Here is a 14,399-nt window from a genome sequence, read left to right on the forward strand (position 1 = left end):
TGCATGGATATGACAACAACCCAATATTATGCTGTGGTAAGCCACAGTCTTTCAAGTCTTTATTTACTTTGCGAAGCCATCTACAGAGACGCACAGAGCCTTGTCTTCGGCTGAAGCAGGATGACCCGACTAAAAATTAGGCCAGCCATGTTTGTTCTTCACCTCCTAGTGTAAACACTGTGTGCAAACCCTCCCTGAGCAAATGTCCCTTAAGTGTGTCTAACTCTGTACCTTGAAAGCCCGGTATTTACAAAGTGGCCTGAAAAAAATGTAATGTAATCTTGCACAAGCACGCCACATAAATTTGAATGCCTGTGCTTGTTACTACTTTGATGAGTGAGGATATTATCTCAGCGAATGCAATGCATTTATTAAAACTTGAAAACATAATGGGCGCTAAAAGAGCTGTGAAGTTTGTTTCAAACGATAATATATTCATCGTACTGTTCAGATTGTGCATATCTTCATTACAAGGACATAGCTGTACAGCCAAAGAGCTCACTGTACAATCTTCAGGCAGGAAACACTGCTGGCCCAGTGGCCAACACCCTGCAGTGGAAAAACGCTGGCAAGGCTAGCATCACAAGTGCTGTCAGCTGCTCCATCTTAGCTCTGATTCACTGGGAAAGTTTAATAGCGGGATTTTAAAGTAAATTTTCTCTTGGCAAGAACTCGTTGGGTTTTCTGCAGAATGACTCAGACAGTACAAAGAAATGGAAATTACTCGGAGAAAATGCTGCAGAGTGGATGCAGCTTGTCATTGGGCAGTTCTGGCGTAACCTCCGCCAGAACTCAGAGCTTTGATCCGACCCTAACTGTGCCTTCCAGCAAGGCCTCTTTGGATTCAGAGAGTAAAGTCTTGTGTTTAATCATTTCGAATGAACAGGTGAGGATGAACACTTTAACCAGAATGGACTTTTATTTTGACATTTTACTAATTAATTGAGTTTGATCACTGAGAAGAAAAGGTAAGAAAGGGGATGTACTACAAAACTGGTGGAACACTGTGCAGAATATATTGGCAAACGAATATCCAAAATGTGACAGGAAAACTTTTAGAAACCATCAGTGTGCACAAAACTGCAGAGTGACTATTACTATAAGCTATCACTAATACACATACACTGGGTCACTTCATGTCTCCTTGGCAACTTGACCATGAACCCAGAAACTACATACATGCTTAAATAATTTGTATTTTCCTTTATGGTTGAAGGGCCAATGAATTTTAGCAGTACTGTCAGGATCTCATTTGAACCTCACGCTGTCTATTTTTGGCAAGCATTATCAGGATTGAGAAAACCACAAAAGCAGCAACAGGAAAAGAAAAGTGCAAAAGCAACTGCAGCTCCATCAGCTAGAAGACGTTAACAACATCGAGGGTGAATTTTTTTTCTCGATTACTGTAAAGTGTAACTACACCTCCAAGGTTCAACAAGTCAAATCTGGCTTCACTGATCCACCCACATCTATAGCCTCCGCTGCCAATCTGACCTACACACACCTACAATGCACCTACATGTAAACTCCTACAGCAGGTATAATGTAACAACTAGCAGAGGCACATTCGAAGAAAGGAGACACAAAGTCTAATGGGAAAGTTAAAGCAAAGATAAAAGGAAGCTGGGGGGGGGTGGTGAATGATGCTAGTTTGAAGAATTGGGTAAGTCAACATGGGAACCAAACTGAAATGTAATAATTACCCAGAGTTAAGCTTGTGCTGTCTCTGTAGAGTAAATATCTGGTTTTATATTTGAAAGACTAAGAATGTCTAATGTACTGTTGCTCATTACTGGCATTCTTTTCTTAAATCTACTGACTAACTGACCCCTACAAGACCAAAACTAAGGACACACCTGCTTGAATGCAATTTGTATTATTAATTTAATGTTTCCAGGGATGTAATCAGTAATCAGGTTACTCATATGTCATTCATAACTATCAGGTTATGAGACAGTCGGCCTCTGCAGAACATCCTCCAACAGTCTGTCTGGAGTCTCCTCTCAGTGTCAGCTGTTTACTGCAGTGTGAGCAGTGTTTTGAACAATGTATGGGCTGCATTATGTATACATATATATGTATTATGTGTATCAGTAGCAAACTAACAGGAGAAGATTAGGAGCAAACAAAACACCAACTAGTAGGAGTATCTTAAAGTCTGGCAAAAGTATGAAGGGAATTCCTGTGAGTTTCAGTATTTATATACTGCTTAGATTGATAGATGTAATGATAAGAGTGAAGCCAATTTTTAGTCACTGACTGAGTTATTATGATCGCAGCGGGTAAAAGTACATATTGTTGAAGGATGAAATGAGGTTAAGCGTCCCCAAGTGATACTTCAGAGTCAATTTGCTAAGCCTGAACCGAGTTTGACCCCATTCATTTGTTACATTCGTGCACAGTAAACAAGCAGAAAAATGAACGTACGGCAAAGGGCTCTCTACCAAAAGACTTCTCCAACTCTGGAAAAATTTGCAGAAAATCAACGAACAATAAGGTTGCTGAAAATAAAAAAAACAGGAGGGCTGTTGTTGTCTCAGAGCCAACTAACAGAGGAGAGCTATGTGCAGGAATAAGAGGCAGAAAACAAGGTTAGTGGGTTATCTCTGTCCTTCACCAGAGAAACAGATCTCGTTTTGTCTTCCTCACCATATCCCTTTCTCTATTTTGCTCCAACTGACAAAACACACTCTAACAGCTCATGCATGTTTCTGCAAACTGCACAAACACCTCTCGCTGGTATGAAATGACTCATTTTATTCTTCTTATTATTCATATTGTTATTATTACTCAGGTTTATGTGTGACTTCATTGATCTGCTTAAAGCGCAGCTGCTTCCCTTGGCATCTATGCCACTTCCTGTTGAACATTTTGGCTCCGGCCAATTTCAAGGAAATTGGAGAAACTCTTCAATCACAGCACACTGTGTAAGAACTCTAACACTAATCATTATCCACTTACAGGAAATCAAGTTTTCCTTCTCCACTTAAAGGCACCATCGCACGCTACTAATTCTGCCCATTCCAACTCTAGTCATGTTTTACATGTGAGAGCAGTTTTAACCAAGCTGCTGATTTGTGGGGCAAATGTATATGAAAAAGCAAAAACTGTGAACACACACAGCTGCATCTATTTTAAAAAAGGCCTCTAACCAAATACCCTCATTTGAATAAAGGGATCTAGGGAAATATGTTGTGTATATTAAGAACAATAGAACGAGTCTGACCCCCTCCCAACTACAGGAAAAAGAAAAAGAGAGAAAAAAGTGAAAAAATGTACTCAACTTCTATCTATAAGATGTACTTTCCAAAATCTTTACAACCTTTTTTTTTTTTTACATTTAACAACAATGTAGGGAATTTGTTTTATGAAGCTTTCAGAAGATTTACCTACTACCTACACACCAGTCTGTAAACACTCATATTTCTGTGTGTAATGATGCATGTGAAAATGATGTGGACTTTATTGTTCCCAGCTGTCTGCTACACCTTCTCTGTAAACTTTTTGACTGGCTGTAACAGGACTCTGTTTGGCAGGCTGTCTGCGGGGCATCTACAGCAGCTAATGTAATCAGCAATGCAATCTGGCTTGAGTGGGCTGCAGGCTGGTACAGCAGTTCTACAGAAATACACCTACACGCAAACACACATGCACACACTAACGCTAACCAGAGATCACATGCAAATTTGAACTCACCGAGTCCACATCAGGAATTTGATCGTATGTGCCTCAGAAGGCCGAGAGTCAAATGAAATGCAGCTAGAGGTGATAATCGTGGTTTCCTGTTCCCGATGTAGACACATGCACACTCGTGAGCTCTTAAACGCATGTAAGCTTAAAATTAGCAGGCGTTTTCACACACAGTGGATATAGTATATGTGAAAATGTGCGAAACAATCCACCTTTTATTATCTTGAGATACGCTGGCAGTGCAGATTTCAACAAAAATGAAAGAAATACTGGACTAAAATGCTTCTGAAGGAGCTGCGGCCAAAAATGCCAGCAGGATATTATTATCATTTCTTGAATTTGGCAACCAGATGAGACTGAATGTGCAAAAGCGAGGAGGAGAGCGAGAAGCATAAGAAGCAGAGCGATCTTGAATGAATAAACCTAATCTTGGTTATTCATGGGTATAGTTGTACTTTATGTTTTATGTCACACTTTTTTTTTGCATCCAAATGAATAATTACAGTCCTAAAATCCCAACGCTTAACCCAGCATGTAAGTGTATTACTACTACAAACTGCAATAATTCTACTAATAGTGCCAAAGGTCAGAGCCAGGTATTTGCATTATCTTGCATGAAATTAGTCCACATCCATCATAATCATTGATTTATATACCAATAAATGACCATCCGCTCCTTTTTCTATTTTTAGCCAAGGAAAGCAAAACAAAAAAATGAGTACAGTTGTGCTTAGATAACACTTAGATAAGCACAGAAAAGATATAACCATCCAATTAATTTTGTTCCTCACTCAAAACATATTCCCTAACATTTGCACCATTTCCCTGCCAACGCTGACCCTGTTTCTTCTAGTGTTAATTTGATAAGTGAATGTCAGTGAAGTTCAGCAGGGACTTGTAATGCACTGACCCCTTTTAGCCAGTTAATTCAGTGATTATGTGTGGCTGCTGTCAACTCCCTGCCATCTCTATTGTTCTAGCTAATGTGCTAATGCATCATTTCAGCCAGGGGATTTACAGCATGCCTTGAAATACAACACAAAATGGGTTCCTACATGACACACACACTGCTGGGTTCTTCTTTTTTCATTATAAACTGCACAGTTGGGCAACTGTTCACTGTCTACAGTCCACTATTTTTATAACCTTTTACATAAAGAGCTGAAAATCAATATTAACCATTCCTTTGCTGTCTTATATTTTGCACAGAATTGTATAAAAACCTATTTTTTGCTCCCCTTTATTCTTCTACATTTAGCATCATTATTATTAAGCTGGTACAAACTGTCCCTGTTGATAACAGAGTTTTGTTCAGTAATGCACAATTAGGACCACACATCCCAGAACAGCTGCATACTGAACACTGAAGAATCTGCACAAATGGCAGCATCTAACACCATCTAACAGTGTTCATTTTGTGCCACATTTAGTTGTGAATGTAACAGCAAATACATTTGACAGATTACGTATGAAATTATCTCAGCTTAGCTACAGCAGCTGGTCAGACATTATTTGCTCTGAAAGGATTATTTTATGCTGTCTGCAAATACAACAATTGAAAACTGAAATGATTTGTTATTTATAAACGAAAACACTTCATCTTGTTGCATGCTGTTTATATTTGGAAATTGGCTAGCCCAGTCATGCAAAAGACAAATAAACACATAAATTATATAGAAACTGGAGATTATCTTGTGATAGGATCACTCTAAAAAGCAAAGAGAGAGAAAAATTGGACAGGAGGCCTAAAGTCGGAAGGGGCTTCAACCCTTTTGAGCCCTTATTTCAGCTTTCTTTAATCAGTACTCATAAGTAAGACTCAAACCCAGCATTCATTTTGATCACTACTGCACAACCTGGATACAAAGTTTAATAACTCTGTCTTTTATGGTTGTGAATTATCTGTAGTCAGACAGTTATGTATCTGTCTGGTTGGATATACTGTGTTATTATATACTCTGTCAAACACAGACACAGAGAGAAACGCAGATAGACTGACACAAAATGACACCAGCTGGTGGAAAAAGTAGGAAATAGATTTCGCAGGAGGTCAAAAACCTTTTTTCTTTTTTTTAACAATCCTGTGCTCAAGATGTGTCATCCTGAGTAGGGATGGCAATCCTTGGAATTGTTACTCTGCTTGCATATTAATCCTGCTTATGATTCCACTTACACTTGCACTGCAATCAGCTGATTTCAGTTCGTGTGTTAGTGAAGAAAAATAGAGCCGCAGTCTAAAGCATGAATATTATCAGTGCTTTTATTTTCATAGCAAACACGGACGAGAGTGCAATGCTAAAGTGTAAACTGCCTTCAAGGCAGAAACAGCTGCATTATGCTGCTAACAAAACTATGACTCTTTGCACAGAAAGCTTGCTAACGCTACGCTAACCAGACAGTATGCTAATGCTAAGCTATCCAAGAGCCCAGAGTTATGTGAAAGCTAAGTGAATGCCGACCCCAGCCCAGCAGTCAGACCCTGAACTTCAACAGAAATCGGGCTACAACCTCCATTTCTACCTGTTCATGTTTCTGCTGTAGAATCACTGAACCGATCGCGTTTAAGTCTCTTTGTGCTGGTTTTTAATTTTGCTGTTTTTTGGCTTTGTGTTCATACCTAAATACTAAGAGAAAGATCATATGTGTGTTCTCATTACGGTAGGGATTTTTTTTTTTTTTTTTGCGTAACAACCCCAACACTGATCACAACAAAGAGGGAAATACCTCCAACATGCACAAACAATTGACCACACAGCATGCAATTAATTTGCATAACTCTAATGTCTTTGATATGCTGCTTAGAGTTGGTGTTGACTCTCAATAAGGAATTGATAAGTGACATTCATAATGGATTTGCTATATTTTAGTAAGTTTCCATCCTTAACCCTGAGACATTTTTATGTGTAGAGACAACTTACTGCATGATGTTGAGAGACATGAATCTTTATCCTAAACTGGTGTGACACTAAAAATGACAAAATCTTGAGCTGCTCCTCATTTGTCATGCCTCAGTCTTTTCTCCTGTCTGAATGACTTCTTGGCAGGCACCCTTCCACTGAGACCATTTATGATGAGCCTTCTGTCAACAATAAATGGATCAACTTAAGAGCCAGATGCATCTCTCAGGTCCTGTCATGTCTTCTGGACTTTTTCTTATTTCTTAAAAACATGATTTTCAGATACTCAGAGTCTTTATGTCTGACACATCTTCTTTTTAAATGTTTTTTTCATTCAGTTTTATTTAGATAAATCATAAAAAGTTGCCACGAGCCACTTTATACTGTAAGGTAAATATCTTACAATAATTCACCGAAAACTACAACAATCAAACGACCCGCTTTGAGCAAGCACTTGGCGATAGCTGGAGGGAAAAACTCCCTTTTAACAGGAAGAAATCTCCAGCAGAACCAGGCTCAGGGAGGGGCGGTGATCTGCCGCTGAACGGTGAAGGGTGATGGCAGTAAGACGGGACAAACAGCACACAGACAAAGACTTTTAACCTTCACTTGTCCAGTTTCCTCAGTTTTTTTTAAAGACACACTCCATAACATGCCAGGATATGGCAAGTTTTCAGCTAATAGCTCTTTGGGAATCACCTTGTTGGTGCAGTAATACTGTTTCAAGCCTCTCAAACTGTGTTGTCTTTGGCATTTTTCATAGATTCAACAAAATAAATGAAAACAAATTATGTTCTATGCTGACAGGCTGCTAGAGTCAAGACTTTTGCACAATACTGTATATTTCTCACATAGCCTTGCTATTTTTTTGCCTGCTAACATAATCATAACAAATGGCTGCAAGAAACAATTTCCCCTTCAGAAGGTTTATGGAACATGTCATCAATATTTAATATATTGCACTAAAGAAATGTTATCAACAATATATCACATCTGTTAATAAGCTTAACAGATGTTTCTTTAAAACCAGATGCATCACCAATAACAGCCAGTGACATGCTCATGTAAAGCAGCCTTCAAATGAATAATAGTGAGACATATAATTATAGTGCCATGACCCTGTTCACAAGGAGAACACTCAGATCCTGTCTGTGTGTAATTCTGACTGGACATAAATTAATAAAATCAAGCCTTGAATTTGCTTTGCAGAGACAATTCAGTTACATAGAAAATCCAGCAAACGCAGAGCGAGTCGTGACTGTTTAAATAAAGTATCAACACAAGGCCTACGCAGCAGGCCACACACACCACTGCAGGACTACATATTTGGTTTGGGATTGCCTTCCAAATGTGTCGAAACTGTGAATCGTTTCTTACAGCAGAATGTTAAACAGGAGAAACTTTATCGATTTATGACCCAGAAGCGAGCAGGCTTTTGGCATACTGATAGGCGATAGTCTCAAGGCCAGTTATGTAGCTAGAAGTTCGACACAGTGCGTCAGATGCAGGCCGAGTTGAGGCAGAAATAATGAGGATGGTTCAATTCAGGTAATGGCAGCGGGGATAGACAGTGAATGTGTGTGTGTGAAAGTGGGCAATCAGAGATTATTGACAATAAGGGTAAAGTGTTGAGATTGATCCACGCTTGCAATTGAACCAGAGCAATAGCGTCTGCAACCATCTATACCCTCATCCCATTTGATGTGGAGTGACACATTAGTATAAATCTGTCGGTTCAGGTACATCCCCTCTGCATTATAAGCTCATTTCATTAAGAGTCTATGAAGGGTTATGAGGCCTACCTGTGACCTGCAGTTTATCTCCGCTGACCTCACACTTGAGAAAAACACGTCCCCTCCTTTCAGTGTAATCAGTTCCACACAGGCTGGGCACATTCATAACACACTGATTATGGACATTCATATCGCAGGCTGGTGGGACAGAGGAAATATAAGATATCAGAGAAAAGCACGTTTATACATTATGCATTTGATTCAAATCAATCAAAGGTGACTGAAAAAAGAATGAGCGCTTTCTCAGAATTGACTGACATGAAAAAAGTATATATATTTTTTTAAGATAAAGATGCAAAAGACATTTTTTGACTTATCTGTACATTTTGCTGTCCATCTTTTATAATATATATATATATATATATATATATATATATATATATATATATATATATATATATATATATATATATATATATATATTAGGGGTGCAACGATATTCGTATCGATATTGAACCGTTCGATACAGTGCTTTCGGTTCGGTACGCATATGTATCGAACAATACAACATTTGTAATTTATTTTATCAACTTTCCTTCTGACGATGCTGTCTGTGTTGAGCGCTCAGTGAATCTGTGTTCGACTACTCCGCCTAGGCTGCACTGTGGAGCGCAGATCCACTGAGCGCTCCACACAGACAGCATAGTCAGAAGAAAGAGCTCAGGGCAAGCTAGCGAGACAGAATGTCTGTGAAGGTTCTCAGTCATCCAGGTCCAGGTTTTCTTTGCAAGCTCCTTTGACTAGCGTGACAGAAGTTAAGCTCTCCTTGCAACATGGCAAATTGAACCTCCCCCACCCTCATTCAGATCTGGCGTTTGGAATTATTTTGGTTTTCATGTGACGTATGACCCTGAAGGTAAGCGCGTCATGGACTAAAGTAAAACAGTATGTTGGATGTGCCACGCAATGCTCAATTACATGGGTGGGAGCTAGCGTGTTAGCGCAGTTAGCTCATTAACGTGTTGGCTGTCTAGCCCCATGCACGGGGCTATCAGGGGTAGCTCGTTAACGGAGATTTGCAGTGTTGTGGTGTTAAGGTGATTTTAACGAGGTTAACCTGAAAGCACTAGTGGGAACACAACGAATATGACTGCACATTTACGCCGACATCATCCTAGTGCAAAGACAAAAACAACAAGCATGCAACTAACTTTACCCGAGTCATTTAGACAGCAGTTAGCAGATGATTCTCCTTATGGGGACCTGATATGTTTAATATGCTGCTGAGAATATAGCTCAGAAGAAGCGTATAGTATAGCTTTTATTTTGGAAAGAGCCATTTCTCTGTAATAAACTCTCTTTTCCAAAGATGAGTGATTCCTCAATCAGATACAGGGCTCGCAAAATTTTTCCAGTCGGGCTACCAAAATCTCTCTCTGCCCTGCCCGTCGGGCTATTGTAGGAAGGAAAAATATATGTCAATGCTTTTGCATTCTTTCGGAAATGTAGCTGGGTAATTATGTCATTGGCATCGGTGAGCCACTGTCAATATGTGACATATTGAAGTCGCGTTTGAATTTGCGCTTGTTTTTTGCTTTCACTTTGCAATCGCGTGAACTGTGTATAGAGAGCGACAGCACTGATCTGTGAGTGATGATAATTTGTGCACCAATTCCTCTGACATCGTCTTATTAATCGTTAGCTTACTACGCAAACATGACAAGTGAAATCTCCCGCAGCAAGCTTAAACATGTGAGAGGTTGATCGCACAGAGAATCGCTGAGCTTATGTGAGTGCGTGTGTAAAAGCAGCAGGATATATATTTTAGTTCTGCTGAGCCAAATAAGACAGGTTGGGGTGAAGAAGTGACAGCCAAAGAAAAGCTTACCACAAAACGGAGAAGTTATGACAAATCAGACTATAAGGCAAAAAGAAAGTGCAGCTTTATGGTTTCATGGACAAAATAATTTCTGTGGCTGCAATATGACGAGCTAAATAACCAGGGCTGCACATAAGTGGTCCACAGGTGCGCATTCGCTGTCAAAATAAAAAACACGCACAAGGGTTAGGGTTAAATTTAAAAACTGTACTTTTGAGTTAAAATATATATTTATAATTTTAATAAATGACAAATTAAAAAGGCATGAACATTTTATTTTGTATCGAAAAAATATCGAACCGTGACACCAAAGTATCGAACCGAACCGTGAATTTTGTGTATCGTTGCACCCCTAATATATATATATATTCCATATTTTACAAGTGTTGTTTTTACACATGCAACCTTAATGTCCCATTGGAGTAGGCTAATATAATAATACCATCTTCACACAATGTTATGTTAAATTATTATTTTTTTGAAGAGCAGTTAACAAGGTTATGACCCATATTTATACATGTGTGTCAGTCAGCTGAGCTGTCGTTTCATGGATTGGGAACAGTTGCATCATCACGTCATCAGGTCAGAAGGTGAAAATAAATGAAAACCAGTTGTGATGCTGACACATTCTTCCTTGGGACTGTTGTATTATTTGTACCTCCCTGGAACAACCTTGTGTTAACAGTGCTTAAAACTACCAAAATGTGTAATCACATAGTGGCGTGACTAGAGGTGTGGCTGATCTGCTAAAATATAATTTCCACATCTCTATTTTTGTACACCCTGGAGCAATCATAACTGCCATTCTGAGTATGTAGCAGATAATGCAGGAGCTCATTAAGGCTTTCAGACGTTAATCCACTAATGCAAGATTAAAGGGAAGACTAAGGAAGAAATATTAATAAAGACTCAGAAAAGCTTTGATACGAGGCTTATTATGAAGGTGCAGCAAACACGGCCGCACAGTGAAGAGAGACAATGTGTAATTTTAATGAGTCAAAGTCAGGAGGAGGGGAACAGATCCCCATATGATATTTTTTGACAAGAGTCATTCTGAAAAAATGGCTTTAAACTACAACATAATCAGTGTAGAGTCACACATGTTCATTTTCTCTTAAACTTTTCCCTTAAACTTAATTACTCACAGTCGCACTTCATGCCCTGGTGAATGAGGCCGTAGAGCAGAGAGCCACAGTGATCGCAGAAGGTGGGGCTCCCATAGGTGTGGATCTTGAACTTGTGCTTAGTTCTGGGATCCTGCAAAGACCAAAAGAGTAAGAAAATAAATGGTTGACAACCACTGAGAACATATACTGTTCATTTTACTTAAACACTGGGCACAAAGAGAGTAATTTATCGCAGTACAAGTATTCAAATCCAGAAAGGCCAATTGCAAATTAAATACTGAAACAAGTGTTTGCAGATCCAAAAAGAAATCTACAATTTTAGAGGGAAACCTTTGAATATCTCATTATTTACACTACATATCATCAAAAGAGTCAAAGAATCTGGAGAAATCTCTGTGCGCAAGGGACGAAGTGGAAAATCAGCACTCGGATAGCACTGCGTTAAAAAGGCATTCTACGTCATCAATGAAGGACAAAATGAGTCAACCTAATACCTCAGAGGAATCACTCAGCAGATAATACGCTGCTGATTCTTAACAGACGGCAATCACTGGTTATTCTATGGTTCAACTGAAGGTGACAAGCCGATCAATTTGCAACAACTTTTTAATAATTTGCTATTGTTAAAGATCAGCTCATAAATTCAAGAGTACCAATGTAGGAAATACAGTGCAGCTGACTCAAATAATTATCCATGACTCTTTACTACAATATAATATTTCTCAAAATAAAATCTACTCCATCTACTCCAATAAAAATATTATGAAGTGTCTGAAAATACGCCATACGGAAGTGTCTTAGGATTTGTTGGTCCTTTGCTAACCTATCAAACTGTTTGTGCACATATGTGTAAGCCTTTCATTTCATTATTATTCTATTAAATTTGTTCATTGTTCCAGGCTCTCCACATGATTATTAGATCACTCAATGTATGAAAGAAATTAGGGTTTAATGGGGGGAATGAGAGTGCACAACTGTGTGTAAGTCTGTGTGTAAGTCTGGAAGAGTATGACTCACATCTCTGTAAAAATTGTAGAACTACTTGTTGGATTTATTATTATTTTTCCTACATGGAAGACAAACCTCCATACTTGATTCTGCTAGTATTTTCCATTGTATAAAGCAACATAATCTTAGTTGTAGCATGTGCAAATAAACCTTTTTTTTTTTTATCCAACTCTAATATTTTGGTGCAAAAAAAATCTGCCTAATGTTTCTGACATGCCTTAAATATTGTCATCCACAGCTCCCTTAGAGTATGAACACTCTTGTAATGTAAGCATTTTACAGGCTGTAAACTGATCTGGCACAGTGTTGCAATGCACAGAGCTACTCACATAGCACATTCACATTTGCCACGTGATTATATTAACATAAAATTAAAGACATAAAATACATTTAGATAAATTATACTCAAGTGGAAGGCTTACTTTTGATTTTAGGATAGTGGTGAATGAATGAATTCCATCTATCAATTAAAATGACTCAATGTGATTTGCATCTTTAATGCAATTGCAGATACAGTAAGACCCTCAAATGTCACTACTGCATTATATATTATATCATAAAAAATAATGAGCTTGTTAACATGCAATATATATAAATATAAACACTGTATGCATTATGACATGTGGCTAGTATTGTAAGACAGAACTAAAATAACATCCCAGCTATTGTTCTTCATTTGCATTTGTCATTCATGAACACTGGACCGATATTTGCATTTACACATCCCTTCCTACCTTTCAAGTAAATGCAGCATCCATCGTTTTTATCAGAGCCTCATCGACATTCATCCCACTGGTAACCATTGTAAATTTGGGGGAAATTTGGATACTCAAATAAGGGAATGTGGAGAACAAAACTTAACATTTATGCAAGCCAAAACAGGCAAATGTGTTGGTAGATAAAAGTAGATAAAAGTAGAGTTGCTACAGGTAAAATAGGCTGAGGAAAATAATGCTACATTTGCAACACTATAAATAGTGGTCAGGTGGAGTGAGCTGACATTACTTAAGGTATCCTTCCTTCAGTCCAGTTCAACTAAGCAGCAAAATGGTATGTGACAATTACAAGTCCATTTCACTTAACACTCCCTTTCAGCACATAAAATACAGCATCAACCTGGAGTGGGCGCAAACTTCTTAAGTAAATATCTGCAGGTGTTAAGTAAAGCATTTTTTTCTTTATGTGATCTGTTAAACAAGCAAAAGCAGTTGCCTCCCTTTTTCATATATATGTGTACACAGCAGTAAATAGCAAGAGCCCAGTGCAAACATACGCATGATGCATAGGGTAAACATATGGCTGGCATATCATCGCTACTGATATAATGTGTAGGGCATGTGATAAGGCACAGATCACTTTAAATATTACAGCAGCATCCGCATACGGTATACAGGGTAGGCTCCCAGTCACTTGCATACATTCATTAATTTCACACATACAACATGAGGCTTCGGAAGTACTCTCTGCTAGAGAGAAATCTGGAAGACTGCCATTTTTCCAAGAACACACAGTGCATCCTGCTCATTCTCAACTTGTGCTGTCCTGTAAATTCATTTCAGTTAGAAAACCCTTTAAGTGGATTTGGACTAATAACACTATCCAGGCTAGTCTTCATTAAATTTTTTTCCCTGCATCTATTTGAACACTTGCCAATATATATTCCCTGGATGCAGGAAAGCATCTCTTATCCTATGAGAAAAAGTACCAGTCCTGAGAACATCCCTCCGATTTTTTTCGATCGTGAAAAATATAGAGTCAAACGTAGAACGAATGAAAAGAGCTTGAACCCAGAGAAATAAATCATCAGTAAAAGGAGACGCATGACCCGTATCTCAGCGAGAGCTGACAGTATCGCGCAGTGAGGCGCCACAGTGATCAATGTCATTTCAGTCAGTTTGACACTGGCCTCTGGACTAATGCAACAGAGACTCATTCGGGCTCCTCGTGAGATTGCTTTGCCACTTTCTTCCATGTCAGCCTGCTGAGGCTTTACACCATTACTGGTCTAAGAGAAACGCTTCCTTTTCAGATCTTGCAGAAATCAGCTACACTGCTGTAAGTGCTA

General features: G+C 38.7%; 1 protein-coding gene across 4 annotated transcripts in view; it reads right to left on the minus strand.

The window, feature by feature from the left end:
* prkcaa (protein kinase C, alpha, a) overlaps nucleotides 1–14,399 on the minus strand; it is a 144,155-nt gene that overhangs the window by 49,953 nt on the left and 79,803 nt on the right. For all 4 annotated transcript variants that reach the window (XM_026170432.1, XM_026170434.1, XM_026170433.1 and 1 more), the window contains 2 exons: nucleotides 11,345–11,456; nucleotides 8,390–8,518 (listed from right to left, as the gene is read on the minus strand). In XM_026170432.1, the coding sequence (XP_026026217.1) occupies nucleotides 8,390–8,518; nucleotides 11,345–11,456 (241 nt within the window). The remainder of the gene's footprint in view (nucleotides 1–8,389; nucleotides 8,519–11,344; nucleotides 11,457–14,399) is intronic.

The sequence above is a fragment of the Astatotilapia calliptera genome, chromosome 6 (assembly GCF_900246225.1).
Source record: "Astatotilapia calliptera chromosome 6, fAstCal1.2, whole genome shotgun sequence".
NCBI classification, from domain to species: Eukaryota; Metazoa; Chordata; class Actinopteri; order Cichliformes; family Cichlidae; genus Astatotilapia; species Astatotilapia calliptera.